Raw genomic sequence first — 15,821 nt, 5'->3', positions numbered from 1 at the left:
CAGTGTCAATGCTTTTATAAAAATAAATGAACTTCTTGAAAAAAGAAAGCTCAGTAAAATATCGGTAAATATCTAACTGCACTCTTGGTGGATATGGACAGTTGATTAGTCAAGGTTAGAGGCACTTCAAAGGTATAGGTTGAACCCATCATTGAACTTTCTAGCCCATAGAGGTTAACACACCTGTCCGCCCTCAGCCCCGCCAGCTGACTGACTAGTAAGTCTGGCATCAATGAAGCCGCCTGGGGGAGGCATCTTCCCTGGGATGTTGTTATAGTAAGGATGATCATGACCATCCTCATCCTCCTCAGTCCATGGAGACTCGTCCATACTCAACACCCTGTGAGGACGATGGGCCAAGACAGGGAGAGGGTGAGTGAGAGAGACAACGGAAAGAAGTCAACAGCAAGGGAGATTCTATATATCCTCTTTATGTGCACTGTTTTGAGTTTCTACAGGATTGTCTTCCTTCTCTCCCTTGGAATATGAAAAACGTTAAATTCCGAAACCACCTCATGTTATACATACAGAGAAAAAAAAAAAGATTCATTCCACAACATAGACAACATGTAATGAGAAACGATGGTGTTCATTTATACTTATTTGTCTGTGTGTGTGTGTGTGTGTGTGTGTGTGTGTCTGTGTGTCTGTGTGTCTGTGTGTGTGTGTGTGTGTGTGTCTGTGTGTGTGTGTGTGTGTGTGTGTGTGTGCGTGCGTGCGTGCGTGCGTGCGTGCGTGCGTGCGTGCGTGCGTGAGTGTGAGTGTGTGTGTGTGTGTGTGTGTGTGTGCGTGTGTGTGTGTGTGTGTGTGCATGAAAGTAGGACTCCTCTATGGTACACAATCGGGTGTGAAACTAGAGACTTCACCTGTCGTGCAATGAGGACAGCTTGCTGGAGGGGCACTGCATGTACAACTGGAAGCGCAGGTCAAAGGCTTGCCCAATGGTGCTAATGACATCCTGGGCCAGGCCATCAGAACACTCCACAATGTGGCATGCTATCAAAACAAACGGATGTGCCATCAGTACCTCTCTCTCACCACCGGAGGGCAAGTGTTGGTTTCATAACTGTTGCTGACGTTTTTTTATGAATGCAAATATTATTATTACATTGACTGATCAACAACAACTTACCCCTGCGGTTAACTGGGTCTTTTGCTACATATGCAACATAATCAGTTGTATCCTGCAATAAAAAATACATGTAGTAGATTAGTAAATATGCACTCATGTAATGTGAACTACTATGACAATAAAATTAATGTTTTTTTGGTGTCTTACTGGATCTCCACCAGATGCAAAGGAAATGGACTGCATATGATGATTAGCAATGATCTGTAATCACAACACAGATAGTCAAATGGGCCTCTTCAGAATCCTCAAGAAACCACATGAGTCCATTTGGTGTACACAGCATTTTACAACTCACCTGTTTGGAATCTGGTGTCATCAGGTTCAGGCTGCTGGTCGAGATGTTTAAGTTGATACTCATCCCAGAAAACTGCAGGTTACTTTTGCCCAGGATACTGGACAAGGCTTTGGAAGGAGGCTGCATAGGTAAGGTTACATCTCATTTGAAGGAACAAAACACTGCAAAGGGCATTGCATGATAACAACTGTAGCAACAACAACAACAACAAGAGCATAAGGTCCCGTACCAGCAGATACAGGGATAGTCTTTACCCACATGCCATCAGGATGCTGAACTGTCCTTGAAATATCTTTTTGCACTACAATTTTTTTCTCTTTTTCCTACCCTTTTCTCCATTCTCCAGTATTTAATTTATTTATTCTCTAAGTTGAACGGACATTGAGCACAAAGAATTTCATTACTGATAAATGCTGTTTATGAGTATATGATAATAAACTTGAACTTGAACTTGAACTTGAACAACAACAACATTAAACATTAAAATAATAATAATATACCCCACAGAATATTCTAATATATAAAGTTTGACAAATACAGTTATAAATAAATACATACTTCACAGACCTTACAGAATATTGCCAGAAAGGCAGTGTGCTTCCTGTTAACACAACAGTGCCCTCTAGCAACAAAATATAGTAATGTTCATAATGTTGAAAATATGTATATATAATATACTAGCATACACATTGACACACATAGAGACACACACACACACACACACACACACACACACACACACACACACACACACACACACACACACACACACACACACACACACACACACACAGGGTTTGCAGCTCTGCCTCCTGATTAGCGGCGCTCTGCACTACATGAGTCATAAGGCACGCAGTGCATGCTGGGGGCTGTGTGCACGCCTACGCATGCTGTACCACGCCACCCACCCCCCACACACCTCCTCTCTGCACACAGCCTCTCGCTGCAGCCTCCTTCCCTCTCTTTCTTCCCACAGCCTTTTTCCCTGGCTTATCTCACAATCTCTTTCTACAGTTTGATTCATCATGTTGTTTCTTTAACGTCGTTCCCCTGCCCTCATCACCACTCGTCCTGTCTCGTTTCCTCTCACCTGACTATTCCATTTCATTTGTCTATCTTAAGCGTGACGTACCTTTCTCTTACGGAGTGCACTTTTGGCACCTGGGACAGCTTCACACACCAGGCTGATGGCCTCCCTGATGTGGAGAAGAGCATGTGTGTTTATGCAGGAAGTACCCTTAAGGAAGTGAGCAAAACTGAGAAATAAAGGTTCTGTAACAAGATAGTACCTTGAGGTTCTGTAACAAGATAGTACAAGATAGAGGCTTCACAAATGAACACTGATATACTTTAGACTACAAATACCAGCCTCCTCATAAACAATGTATTATAAAAAAGTATGTCATATAACAGACAAAAAATAATAGTCAATTGTAAGGTCTGGAAACAGGCCAGACACACACTATGGATACAAAACAAATCTGCAATTAACAGATGTGTAGTAAAGGCATTCTATTAATAGGGCTTGTTGACAATCACATCCCTCTGTTGTCAGGGCAGAGGAGCACTGAATGGCTTTGTGCCACTGCTGTTGCTGCTGACTCCAGGAAGTCAAGCAGAAAAGTGGACGTGACACACCACAGCCATCACATCTGACATTGCCCTGTGCCTCGGACAGTATCAGCCCACATAGCCTTTGCACTCGATATCTAAACCAACCATCTCCTCTGCAGCACAACACAAAACACGTGACGTCCGATCTTCTGCACGGGAGTCAGTCTCTCACCTTGTTATTTGTGATCTCGTGTTGAAATCCAAGGATCTCATGGACCGTAGGACTTCTATGCAACCTAAATACTACAAAAGGAAAAGAGAGGGGTCACCTTTGCAATAGCTAAGGGAATGTAAAAGCTTTGACATTTAATGTTAAACTGCAAACATCCTACCATATTGCAATATAAAAATGATTGATTCTCTCCAGCCAAGAACGCTGTACTAGACGTGAAGCCTACATTTTTTTGTTCTGTTTGTTTAGTTTTTTAGTTAGTCACATTAGCCTCTCTTTATTTGACAAAATAGTCAGTGTGATTGCCAGAGTGACTATTGCGTGTCCTGCACAACACAACAGAGTCGTCTCTCAGGGTCTCTCCAATAAACCTGATGCCATCTCATTAGTATTTCAACTCTTACATAGTAAGTAATAATACGCATGCTTAGAGCACAAACTCTAGGAAATGGTGCAATGTAGATATTTTAAGGTTTTAATTGAAGTATAATTATAGATTCTGCTAAGGACTCACACACAAGGATGAAATGTTCACAAAAATGTTTAGCCATGAAGACCATTTTTTTCTTTTTTTCAACAACAGTTGAGAGAGTTCAACTATAAAAATAATAATGAATTGCATTATCCCTTTCAGACAATAAGAGTTAGATAACATGACCAAAGGCAACAAACAAATGATCCTCTAAATGTAATAGAAAAATGACAGGATCTTAAAATGTTTTCCTCACATCCCATACGCCTTTGTCCAATACATGGCTACGAAGACACACAGCTAAACTCCAGAATAGAATGAGAGAGAGGCACACTGCTTCACTGGCTACAGTTGTGTACCTGCTTCATCTGAGATTTACTCACAATATTCAACTCTCACCACACTTTATCTATTAATCTGGTTGCATCTTGATCCCATGTGGTGAAATATCCACCCACATGCAGCATCACCTCTGACTAATATCACTGGCAGAGAACATTTTGTTCTGGGAAAAATCAAGCTCAGGAATCTCACTCTCATACAGACCCTTTTCATGTACAATGTCATCGTAAACACGTGTGTGCAATTAAAGCAACGGATGAAGCATTTCATGTATTTAATGTAAACTTTAATTTTACATTATTATTGCACAGTAAATAAATCTGGTGTACATTTACTTGATGAAGCACTATATGACAAGGTTTTTTTTTTATCTTATCTAAAAGTGTAAGTGCAGCCTACAATAAGGTCCTTCACAGTAAAAGTGTCATAGTTGTTCAATGATGGCGGTAAGTGGCCTGATCTTTAGCAATAGGGGATGCATACACACAAATATCTACAGAACCCTGCAGGGGACAGGCACAAAATAAAATATTGTGTACATCATACTGTGTGAACAACAAAGGGATTTATATGCACGGTTTCTTTAAAAAAAACAATATGCCACTTATGCCATGCATATGCAACAATTTGCCACTTTTTGAAGCATGTTTTATAATTGGTATCATCTTCAAATGAATTTGCATAGTATATGGTGATGTGAAGGACAGATAAACCCTCCTGTCTTTCCAACTAGCCACCTAGGCTATGCACTATGCAATTCTGTGGTCCAGCCACCCTGTGGAAATGTAAAAAATGGCTTTCGCAGCAAGACTTTGCCACATATATTGCCAAAAGACATGTTAGCAAGCCTTTTAGTAGTGCCAAGTGTGCTTATGTTGGTGTTTGTAAGTGTTTTGCATGCTTTTTCAGTAGTTAACCTGCTAGTTTTCGAACAAAAATCCTTACTGCTGCTTTAATATGTGGCAACAAAACACGGATCTGTGCCCACAATTTTTTTTTAATTCCCAGCCCAGAACAGGATCACATGGAATTGAGGAATTATTTTCAAATTTCATTCACTGAGTGTTATTCTCTATTCTCTGTCTCTATCTGTAGCGCATACCTGTCCATTGTGATTTGTGAAAATTGTGGTTCTGACATCTCCATAGCCCTACTGTAGTCCTACTTCACCTATAAGCTGAACCAGCTAAGGGTACTTCTAGACTTCTCTTTTAATTGTGTTGACACGACTCATGCTAGACTATGCATCTCCATTTTAATAGCAATATAAATCTTTGCCATAACATGAGCAGCTGGAAAATCTTACATTGTCTTTTTGGAGTCCATGAAAAATGTCCAAAAGGGATTCTTTAGACAGTGTGATTACCAGAAGAGCAATTTGTATTCAATAGTTCCATTTACAATCACCTCTGAAACAACCCGCATGAGCAAATGAGTTTAGATGCCACAGTGGGAACCATTTTGATCCCACAACAAATGTCTCAAATGAAGCAACACAAAGAAAGAGAGTCCTGTCTCATGAGTGATGTTTTAATAATGAATACTGTGTGACAAAGTTTACATTAAAAAAGGAAAATGTTTTGTATTTTTTCATATACATGAGTAACGTGTCAAACCACTGTAGCACAAATGATGTCGGAAGGCTTTTGTCTTGTTTACACTGGCATGACACACATCCGTTCCATGCCACTTTCCAGCAAAAAAGAGAGGAATGTCTTTCACCATGTAGTGTAAACATTACCAAAGTATCTTGCAAATTGACTTGCATCCATCACACCTATCTACACTTGCTCATACAATCAACTTCACAGCTAAAAACAATATTTGGGTGTATTGAGTTTAAACAGTCCTTGGCTTTCAGCCGAGATGATTAAAGAGAGCCTCTACCAGCAAGCCTCTACCAACAACCATCTTCATTTTTAGCTTCCTTTCTAGCTTCCCTGCTTCCCATGCCGAAGGCTGCAGGTTTGAGTCCAGTGTTGAGGACAGTGCTTCTCATAATGCAACTTACATAGAGTTTGGATTTTTGAAGGCTTGTATTTGATTTCATGAACAGTCTCTCACAATGTGTTAATTCAGTTAAAAATAGAAGAATGTGCTATGTTCAGTTATTATATGTTTCATTCATCACAAGTTAGGCCCACTGCCTCTCACCAGAGCCAATGTATCAATTGTCTCTTACTGCCATTGTATGGGAGTAAGTAGAAAAACGTGCTTGGCCCATTTGTCATGTTGGGTCTCACCACTGTTACCATCATAACCTATGCTTAAGTCGGTGTGACAAAGTTTACAAAAGCATGGTTTTGACCCACGTGAGTCTTAGTCAAATACGGGTAAGCCTCCCCCGCTTTGCAAGGTACTTGCACACAAATGTACCCTTTTTGGGATGACTTCCGCTCTTCATCCATTGTCAACTAACGTTACACCAGAGATTTTAGAGGCTCCGCCTGTGTAAAGATTGCACTATTGACTTATTTCCCCCACTAGCACTAGATGGCATACTGCCACCTGTTTTACTGGAGGGGAGTGCAACAAGAACACATCACTACAACTGAGACTGATTGTTCCAGTTATGTATGCCAGTTATGAAAGGTTATAAATACGGGAGATTCACAGGAAAATATTCAAATGGGAGGGCCGTGGGAGAGAAGGCTAAAATACGAGAGAAACCCAGAGGAAACAGGTTGACAGGTCTGTACTTAGCCCCCAGAGTTACAACTGGTAACAAATGGGTAACTTCCGTAGGCAGTAGCACCAGAAGCTGGAAGTGAATCTTAACTATAATGTAACAATGATAATGTACTACTATAGCAATTATGTAACCCTATCAAAAAGCATAGCTGATTTCAGTAACTATCAGAATCCGCTATGTGCTCTAGTAAATACTCAGAATACCTTCATATTGCATTCACACAGGCAAGATAGTATCACCTAACCGTCCTGATGTGAAGTACTATAGTCCAGTTCCCTTTTTTAAAAAATTCTTAAAACATTTTAAGCAAGTTTCTGAATTCCTCTCAAAATAATCTCCTCAATCCTAACTAATCTAGCTTCAACAATAGCCACCTCTCAACTGGAGTACCTCAGGGCTCAGTACTTGGAGCCCATTCCAATTTACACCACCTCCTTAGGTGAGATTATCTGCTCCGATGGATTTTCTTACCATTGCTATAGCGATGACATTCAACTGTATTTATCCATCCCTCCTGATGAGTCCACAATTTGGCCTTGAATCTGACATGCCCAACAATCCACCATAACATGAGCATCCAACCTGCCTCTATTTAGCTTCTCTGAACATGTGGCTCTGTTATGAGATCGCTTTCTGTCATGAGGTCAATACCCAACTCCTTGTGCTGGTCCTGATCATCTGTAGACTATACTATTGCAATGCTCTTCTAGTTGGCCTCTGGCACACGTGGTGAGATCATCACCGATGATCCATCTGGTCTTTGATCAGCCCAAGAGGTCACTCCTCTGTTGATTTATGTTCACTGGCTCCCTGTCGCTGTTTGAATTAAATTAAAATTATTAGGGGCTACCAATGTTGATATATTTATTAAACTTTTGTTGTTAAAATTCTATTTAGTTTGTTGTTAAAATTCATAATGTATTCATAAATTTGATTGTATTAAGAAATACATCTTAATATATAAAGTCCTTACATTTGATAAAGTAAAGATTTGTAAGTGACATTTCTCCTTATTCTTCCTTAAGTAGAAGACAGAGTGAACGTTATCAGACATCATTCATATGTCCTAAAAATGACAATTCTGTGCAAAAGCTAAAAGCTAAGCTAGAGGTGTAGGGGCATTGCAGTGAAAATCATCAATCTTTGTCTTCTGTCATTTGACGTGACAAAGATTCCTTGTGGAATACTCCAGTCATCAACAGGGTGTATTTCATGTAAACACTGTTATTTTGTTTTATTTTGTTTAAGGAAAAAAACATTGCTATCCCCTCTCAGCTGTTGTGATTATACAGTGAAACTCTTCCCTAAGATTAGTCACACCTGTCTTGCTTGGTCTACGGAGGGTACCTACATTGCTTCTTGCACCTAGCAGCTTTTGCAGGGTATGGACCCCAGAGGAATTTCAAAGCATCAGGCCCTTGCCAACATTCATGATATTTACACAAACAAAGCTAGAGTGCAAAGGCAGAGAAGATTATTCTCTCTGGAAATGGTATTTGGTTCCAAAACCAAAACACACAAACACATGGAAACTCATGTAAACACACATATACAAAGTATGCTCAATCACTACAGGCACTACTACCAAGTCACATAAATCATAATTAAAGGTTAGGTTGGACAATATTCAAAATGTTCCCTTAGTCTTGTGATATCACTTAAAACAGCAGATATCCATGAGACCTAAGACCACAGCTCCATGAAGTTACTTTTGAGAACACAATTCAGAGTAGAGTTTAAAGGGTCTAACATCTGAAAATATGACTTCAGTAACAGTCACAATGAACTGTTCCACAATCAGACCACTGACAATACTGACATTACTGTATTGCTAATTAGATTAGACTTGGTTTTGTCCTATTATGCCACTGTAATATGTAGTACACTTGTTGTTTTAGACTGTGCTGCGAAAGTTCAAGGTCGGCTGATAAATTAAGTGACAACACAACTTCTATAACTATGGTTGTGAACACAAATTTAGTTGCCATTGCAGGCATAAATAGACACAGAAAATAAACCACCCAAGATATATTGAGGCAAATTATACAGCAAAGCCACTGATTGCTGACTGGTTGGATGGATTATTCTGGAATATTTAATTTCAGATGGTAGTAATCCCAAACTCATGAAAGTTTATGTGCCACCAAAATATAATAGGCAAGAAATATTATAAGAATACATCTAAACAATAAGCACTGGATGTGTATTTGATTGCAAGCTTTTTCCACCGTGTCAAATGTGTTCTAAATAGAGCAGAGGCAAACTGTTGGGCTGTTTTTAAACTTTGCTCATGTGGTGGCTTTTCAGTGACAATGAAGATTGTGTTACAGTTTAAGTGAAAGGGTGGTGGGGTGAACTTAATGGCTAGGAAATGATGTGGGTTCAGGTAAAGTTGTAACTTTATCTGACCCTTTATGAGTTTACGTTTCCCAAAATACTTGAACTTTCTGCCGTCATACAAGATAATGGCAGTAATTTGCTCCTGTTATCTTATAAATAAAATAAACAAGTATGGTCAAAATACTGCGGCTCCACAAACTGCAGCTACACGAAAACATTTGTCCACTCCATGATTGTTCCTTAATGTTATGTTGCATGTTATGGAGCCAGATGTGATATATCTTTTTTATTTATTGACTAATTCGGTGTAGCCCATTCTACAAAATCAAAATGGCCACTCGTTTCTTGCCTAACACTAGGCCAACTATAACTATGATAGATGTGATATTAGTCAGCCAATTACCTTCACTTTACCTCTAACCTCATCTCAAGCTCACCTAACCTTTCTGAATCACCTGAGCTTGATGACTCATCCTCTGTTTCCTCAGAGAAGGCAAGAGCTGTTTTCTGCGGCCTGCTGTGGCCCTGGCTTTTATTCCACCTTCCAACATTTATGAACCACACTTAAAATGGCCTCAGTTCTCCCTGTGCAGTCAGGGGTTTTACTGAAGAGCATCATAGTGATTTCAGGACATTTAAGTCATTGTTACTTTTATTCACAATTTGACAAAATTTCTACAAAAATAACTTATTATGCCATGGACAATGTATTTCAACAGAAAATGTAGTATAGAACCAGATCCTGGGTTTAGTTTTAAGTTTTAATTTGCAGTTTGTGCCTGCCTTCTCTTGCTATTTCATCAGCTTTGGATGAGAATATGCTATTGTTCAAACAGGTAGATGCTAATTGTAAGGTAGCATAATGATTTTTAGTGTCAGTGTATATCATCAGCTGCATTTGTATAGTTAAGGAGTTCTGCAGTCAACCTTACTAGTGGTAATCAGAGCCTAGTGTAGGCTCCTATATATGTGCTATGTTCTTTTTAAGGTCAGCCTACCTCTCAAAAGGAAAAGGCGTCAGTCCTGCAACCAACCTAGCTTTAGCGCAGCTCAGGTTTTGCTATAATCTACAACTGTTTGAGAGAGAAGAACTTGTTAGACTGCATTTTTGTACCCATCAATCTGCAAGCTGTGGTTTTGGTGATGACAGAGAACGTGCTCTCATTTCAAATGAGACTATGAAAATATGTCTGCCATGGCAGGGGTCAGATGTTGCAATTGGATTCAGACGTTATAGGTATGAAGTCATGGAAAACTGTGCAGAAAACCATATAGGCCTTTGCTGAGGTAATAGATCCCGTGACTCATCTTGTACTTGGTGTTTGTCTGATTGACTGTCTCTATGTTGCATTGCATTACACTGCTGTGAACTCAGTGTTCCTGGTGTAAGATACGAGCTGATAAAGTCATTTTCAATGTTATTCACATTGCCAGTTATTAGCTTTGCTCTTAGCCCAGTTAGAGTCTTATGGAATAGTTCGGACCACAATGAACAGAGAGAATATATACAGACTCTTCCAAGCCACTGTGGGTTAGCCCCATAATGGAAAAAGTAAGTAGCCTAAATACAACAAACTTCGGCAGTATGACATCAGATTTATGGAAATGCTAAATTAAGGTGTTTTGAGTTTCCTGCTGCCCCAGACAAGCTGATCAAACACATATGTTGTCATATTTCCAGCATGTGCTTTAGGTAGACATTTTGTGATTTTGCATATGTTCAGTAGCCACCCATTTTACCTTAAAGTCTAGCTTTAACGCATTGGAAAGTGCCCCCAGTAGATCGCTGGATGGGAGTCTTCGCTTGCTGCTTTTATACAACCTAGTGCAGAGCACTCAAGGAACATATTCAAGTGTTGTGGAAATGGTCCTTTGCAAAGCTTTCTAATGTAGTCACAGTGTTGAAAAAGTGGACATCCGTTCTCAATGTTGTTTTAAAAACATAGGTTGAAGCACCCATAAAGCTAACGGAGGCCAGATGCCCACTTCTAAAGCATATCTTTCCACAGGGGTTTAGTAACTGCAGACAACGTGTGCTTGTGTGAGGAAATGTGTGTCAGAGGAAACACTGTCAATGTCAATCATTGTCCTTTTAGCCTAATGGTGCGTGCTGTGTATGGCCTAGCACATGAGGCTAATTAAAAGTGCTGTGAGCAACATTGCATGTTGAGTTCACTGCTACGACAGTGGACACACGGAGTGGAATGGAAGGGTTAACAACACAAAGGTCGACTAAAAAATATGATGCTAAAACAGTCTAATCAAATACATGGAATACAGTGAGAGATGTAACGGGTGAAAGAGATGGTGTAGAGATGGAGGGTGGAGAGACATAAATGGAGCAGAATTAGATGAGCTGAGAGAAACAGGAATTGACCCCACAGCTATATCGACTGAGCATGTCAAACCTACTCTTTTCCGGTCCCTGAACAGCGGTGGTGTGATGGTGGTGCTGACAGACTCCCTCACACAGTTTAGAACTATAATAAAGGTAAATGATGCCTAGTTCATGCTTAATTAACACTAGGGTTTACCTTAACAGTAAATATCTTCCAGTGTCAAAGAGTGAGGTTGTGTGATGGCAATGGCAATGAGTTGGCAACGAGTTGTGTAACAACAGAAAAAAAAACACATCACCATCCTTATGTTCTTCCTCAGACTACTGTATGTACTCACAAACCAAACCTTTCATGTACTGTTCCTCACACATACAATTCTACCTCAATCAATTACACAAGAAATCCATCAAAGTATTCCATAGAGATACGTGTCATGCACTCATCATGAATGAATATTGCACAATGGTGTAGGAAGTCATTTTTCCATGATCAGTGCTAACTAGCCATGTAAAAACAAACATGTTTACGTAGATCTTTGCCTCACTTCATTTTATTTGATGTTAAAAACACTGCCTGTGCTAACAAGGACACTGCTCTCAAGCAGACTCTCTCAGCAGAGACAGCTAAGCTCTGTGCACCGTTCATACATAACAACCATTTCCCTGCATTCATAATGCACACAGGTAGGGCCGAGGGGCTTAAAAAAGAACTCCATGACTCCTATGTACCACAAACATCATAATATAAGGAGACTCATTTCCCATGCATAACAAAACATAAGTAGGGACGCAATTCATTGAGAAGGCTGTTCTGTATATAGCAGCCAGAAGGGCTTTTGTTTCGCCTTCAAAGATGTTTTTCTCCGCTTGTGCTTTTGCTTCTGTCTCCAAGATGACCTTCTCTATCGTCTGAATTATTAAATGGCTGTTTTCTGCTCTTGTCCCTCACATCATCTTTGCCTGCTGCCTTTGCCAATACAAGGGTAAAATATTACTAAATCTTCACCCCCTCATCGTTTTTTTTCCCCTCAGAAAAATGTGGGCAGGGAGAGAGAGAATGAAGCAGAGAGGGAGATAATAGAAGAAGAAAAAAGACTTACCTTTACAATATACGTCACACCGGGTCCAGAGATCTTCTCACTGGAGTGAAGCCATCCTTTGGGGGGCTTGTTCAACAGACCCCCAGCACTGGGGTTCCAGTCCTCCCCACCCTGCTGCATGTCTTCCATCCTCCCCTTCTTGCCTGCATTCATAGTGGCTGTGTCCTGCTGAGAGCACGGTGCTCCACTGGAGGCTGAGCCACAGGAGCCTGCGCCTGTGGCGGTTGGTGGAGCAGAGGGGCCAGGGTTACCTGAGCCTCCTCCTCCTCCTCCTCCTTGTAGCTTGGACACGGCCAGGTCTTTGACAGCAGAGGGCAAGCCCTTGATGCCTAGGAGGCCACCAGAGTTGGCAAATTTCAAGTTGGACACCTTATTGATAAGGGTGCAAAGGGTGGTACCACCATCTTCTGGGTCGGTGGGGAGCCCCTCAACTGGCGGGGTGTAGGGAGGCTCACCAGAGGAAGTCGGAGTGGCCGAGAGCTTGGCGTTCATGGAGAGGCCGTGGAGAAGCTCATCGACAGACGTCACAGACTCATTCCTGAAGCGGTTGTATTTGGTACGGTGAAGCATGCCCTTCTATCTGCCTGCCTACAGATGCACTGGCAGATGCAATGCCCAGCTAATTATTTCCTCCTTTAACATAGCAAATGCTGTTCAAAGATGACAAGACTACACGGATATATATAATACCTTAATCCCCCCCACCCCCTGCTCATTTGTGTTGATGGCTGTGGTGGCTTTGCTGTTGCTCAGGCTGTTGTTATTGAAATCCAGCTCTGCAGTTCAGTGGCAGAAAATAAAATGCAAAATAGACAATCCATGGGAACAGAGGATTTAAGAGGAAGGAGATAAAAAAACAGTTTCCACAGTATGGTAGAATGCTCGAATTTGCCGTCGTGGTCCACAGGAGCAGAGACGAGTCCAACGGTGGAGATGGCCAGCCTCTCTCCAATGACTGCCGGCTCACAGCAAAAGCATGACTCACTGATCTGAGAAGATCCTTCTCAACAAAAGGCTCACTGAACACTGCAAATCACTTCCTGTTACAAAAAAATCCTCCCACTTACAGCACACTAGAACCAATCAATTCTCAAATTTCGCAGACTGATGCTTCCTCTCGGCTGCAGGAATGTTTTTTTTTCTTTTAATTCATCCGTGTTGAACAAACGGAAGGACAAATGTAACAGAAGATGGGAAATATATTTTTTAGAAAAATCAACCCATTTACTGGTTGCTCCATTGTCTGTCAAGCAGTTAACACCATAAAAACCATTTCCTATTCATTTTTACAGAAAAACATCATGTCTATCAGGCACTGAATAACATGAAATATAACAGTAAATATCCATAAGCAAGCAACTCAAAATGCAATGTTCAGATGAACTCTAAATATAATCTCGTAGAGATACATTTAAGACCATTCAAATAGTATTGCTCTCCGCAAAGTCTTTATCCTTACATTCACTGAAAATCTAGATCTCATTTGTTCAGGGTGATGACATTAAGCCCCTTTACCAGTACAGAAAAAACACCCTCAAAATCTCAAATGGTACATACTGTATCCTATTACCAGTGTAAATTCAATAGACATATGTCTAACTATACCTAAAATACTGATTTTAACATTTAAGAAATATAGGTATATTTATTGCCCTCAACGTCAATAGTTAACCTGGAAATATTAGTTGGCTTATGTAATCTTGCAATACCCATAGTGCGAGAAAAGTTACAATAAATTAGTAAATATATAAAATCAACATACATGAAAGATTTTCTTCCATTGTTCAGCTGTGAATTGTTTTCTTTCTTCATTACACAGTCTAAAATCAAAGCCCAGACATAGTCCTCTACACTCTTAGCCTACCAATAAATTCCCGCTTTTACTAAAATAGCCAAGCTCTTGTGGTGAATTTTTTTCTGAATAATTCATCATCACATAACACAATGTAAAGATGTAATCACAGCAGACAGGCTGGAAAACCATGAAGCCCACAAGACTACAGCTATTACAAGCTCTCGTCAAAGATTAGCCAAGCCATCTCTAAAGCCATCAACGTTAAACCCACAAAAAAGCCATTCATGTAAAGGATCCAGAGAAGTGTGAATCTGGAGACAGCCAGTCATTCATAAGCTTCCTGCTCTCACCTCCTGCTGCAGCATTCGTACTGCAGTGCCTCCCAACATCTCCTTCCTGCCTGCTAAAAAGAAAAAAAAAACACGCACGTTTGCTCTCTCTTGCTTGGAAACAACAAAACACAAAAGGAGGGATGAGGGCTCCCTCTAAATGCAGCTTGAAAGAGACAGCAGGAAAAAAAACACAAAAGGAAAGACAAAAATAATGGCAAGGAGAGGTGATGTCGAATATTATTTTCTCTTCGTGTGAATGGGAAAGCAGCTCGCATACCAATGTTTCTGTGAATGGAGAGAGGCCTCGCTGCCTCTGCAAAGCAATCCCTGGGGATCGAATGGTTCTATCCAATCAGAGGAAGGCTGGATGACTCATTCAGGGATGGCTTGCAGAATAGTGGAAGAGACCATTACAAGCATACATGTAGGTGGTCACATGTTTCATTTCTATGTAGCTAATTGAATGGTATTCTTAAGCTGCTTTGAAATTGAAATGGCGCTTATTACAGGGTTTTTTCTATCCATAATTACGGAAGCATGTTTTCTAAAATGTAAATGCTGCTTAGTATGTATAATTTCTTCTGTCGCAGTATGATAAATGACAGATGATTCATCAGTTTTGTGTCTGTAGGTTTTGAAGACATAGAATATCAATTATATGCCTGCTAAATTATTCATACAAGCTACTGAAATGGCAAGGATTTACATATTATTCTTTACATATTATTCTATTCCTCTATTTTATACAGAGAATCTATACAAGACTGGTCAGTGAATGCTGGTTTTCTGTCTATAGCCTGTTCACTCATTATCTTAGTTATAAATACATTTTAAATTAGGATTTATGCTTTGTCATCCACATGTCATTCAGTTACCACAAAATAAGATGTTAATGTGCTATTTCACACAGAGCGTTTCAAAGTCAACTTTTAGCATGATAAAAGAAACCTCTTCCTTCCTTGAATCACCTTGCAAACCTCTGGACTGTGTGATGAGATTTATGTTGACCAGCGGTACAAATACAAATTATGACACATATGGACCGTTGGAGTCCACATAGGCCTAGCATTCAATACAACCAATGAACATGGGATGATACAACATTTTAAATACTCATCTTAAAAAGTCCATGCACCCAACATAGAGTGCCAGAGAAGGTCCTGAAAAATATGCTCTTGAAGTGAACTAGTATTTGGT

The 15,821-nt window shown here is 40.2% G+C and overlaps 1 protein-coding gene across 2 annotated transcripts in view; it reads right to left on the bottom strand.

Moving 5' to 3' along the window:
• shc3 (SHC (Src homology 2 domain containing) transforming protein 3) overlaps positions 1 to 15,022 on the bottom strand; it is a 17,464-nt gene extending 2,442 nt beyond the window's left edge. The window contains exons 1-8 of one of the 2 annotated variants that reach the window (XM_031578128.2): positions 12,498 to 15,022; positions 3,214 to 3,284; positions 2,560 to 2,623; positions 1,428 to 1,547; positions 1,280 to 1,333; positions 1,133 to 1,184; positions 867 to 996; positions 184 to 340 (exon numbers count right to left, since the gene is read on the bottom strand). In XM_031578128.2, the coding sequence (XP_031433988.1) occupies positions 184 to 340; positions 867 to 996; positions 1,133 to 1,184; positions 1,280 to 1,333; positions 1,428 to 1,547; positions 2,560 to 2,623; positions 3,214 to 3,284; positions 12,498 to 13,067 (1,218 nt within the window). In that variant the 5' untranslated portion in view covers positions 13,068 to 15,022. The remainder of the gene's footprint in view (positions 1 to 183; positions 341 to 866; positions 997 to 1,132; positions 1,185 to 1,279; positions 1,334 to 1,427; positions 1,548 to 2,559; positions 2,624 to 3,213; positions 3,285 to 12,497) is intronic. The other variant, XM_031578127.2, reaches the window with a different exon arrangement.
• Between the last annotated feature and the right edge of the window lie 799 nt (positions 15,023 to 15,821).

The sequence above is a fragment of the Clupea harengus genome, chromosome 12 (genome assembly GCF_900700415.2).
Source record: "Clupea harengus chromosome 12, Ch_v2.0.2, whole genome shotgun sequence".
NCBI lineage: Eukaryota > Metazoa > Chordata > Actinopteri > Clupeiformes > Clupeidae > Clupea > Clupea harengus.
Note: the sequence above shows the minus strand (reverse complement) of the source record. Positions and strands in the feature narration are given on the sequence as shown.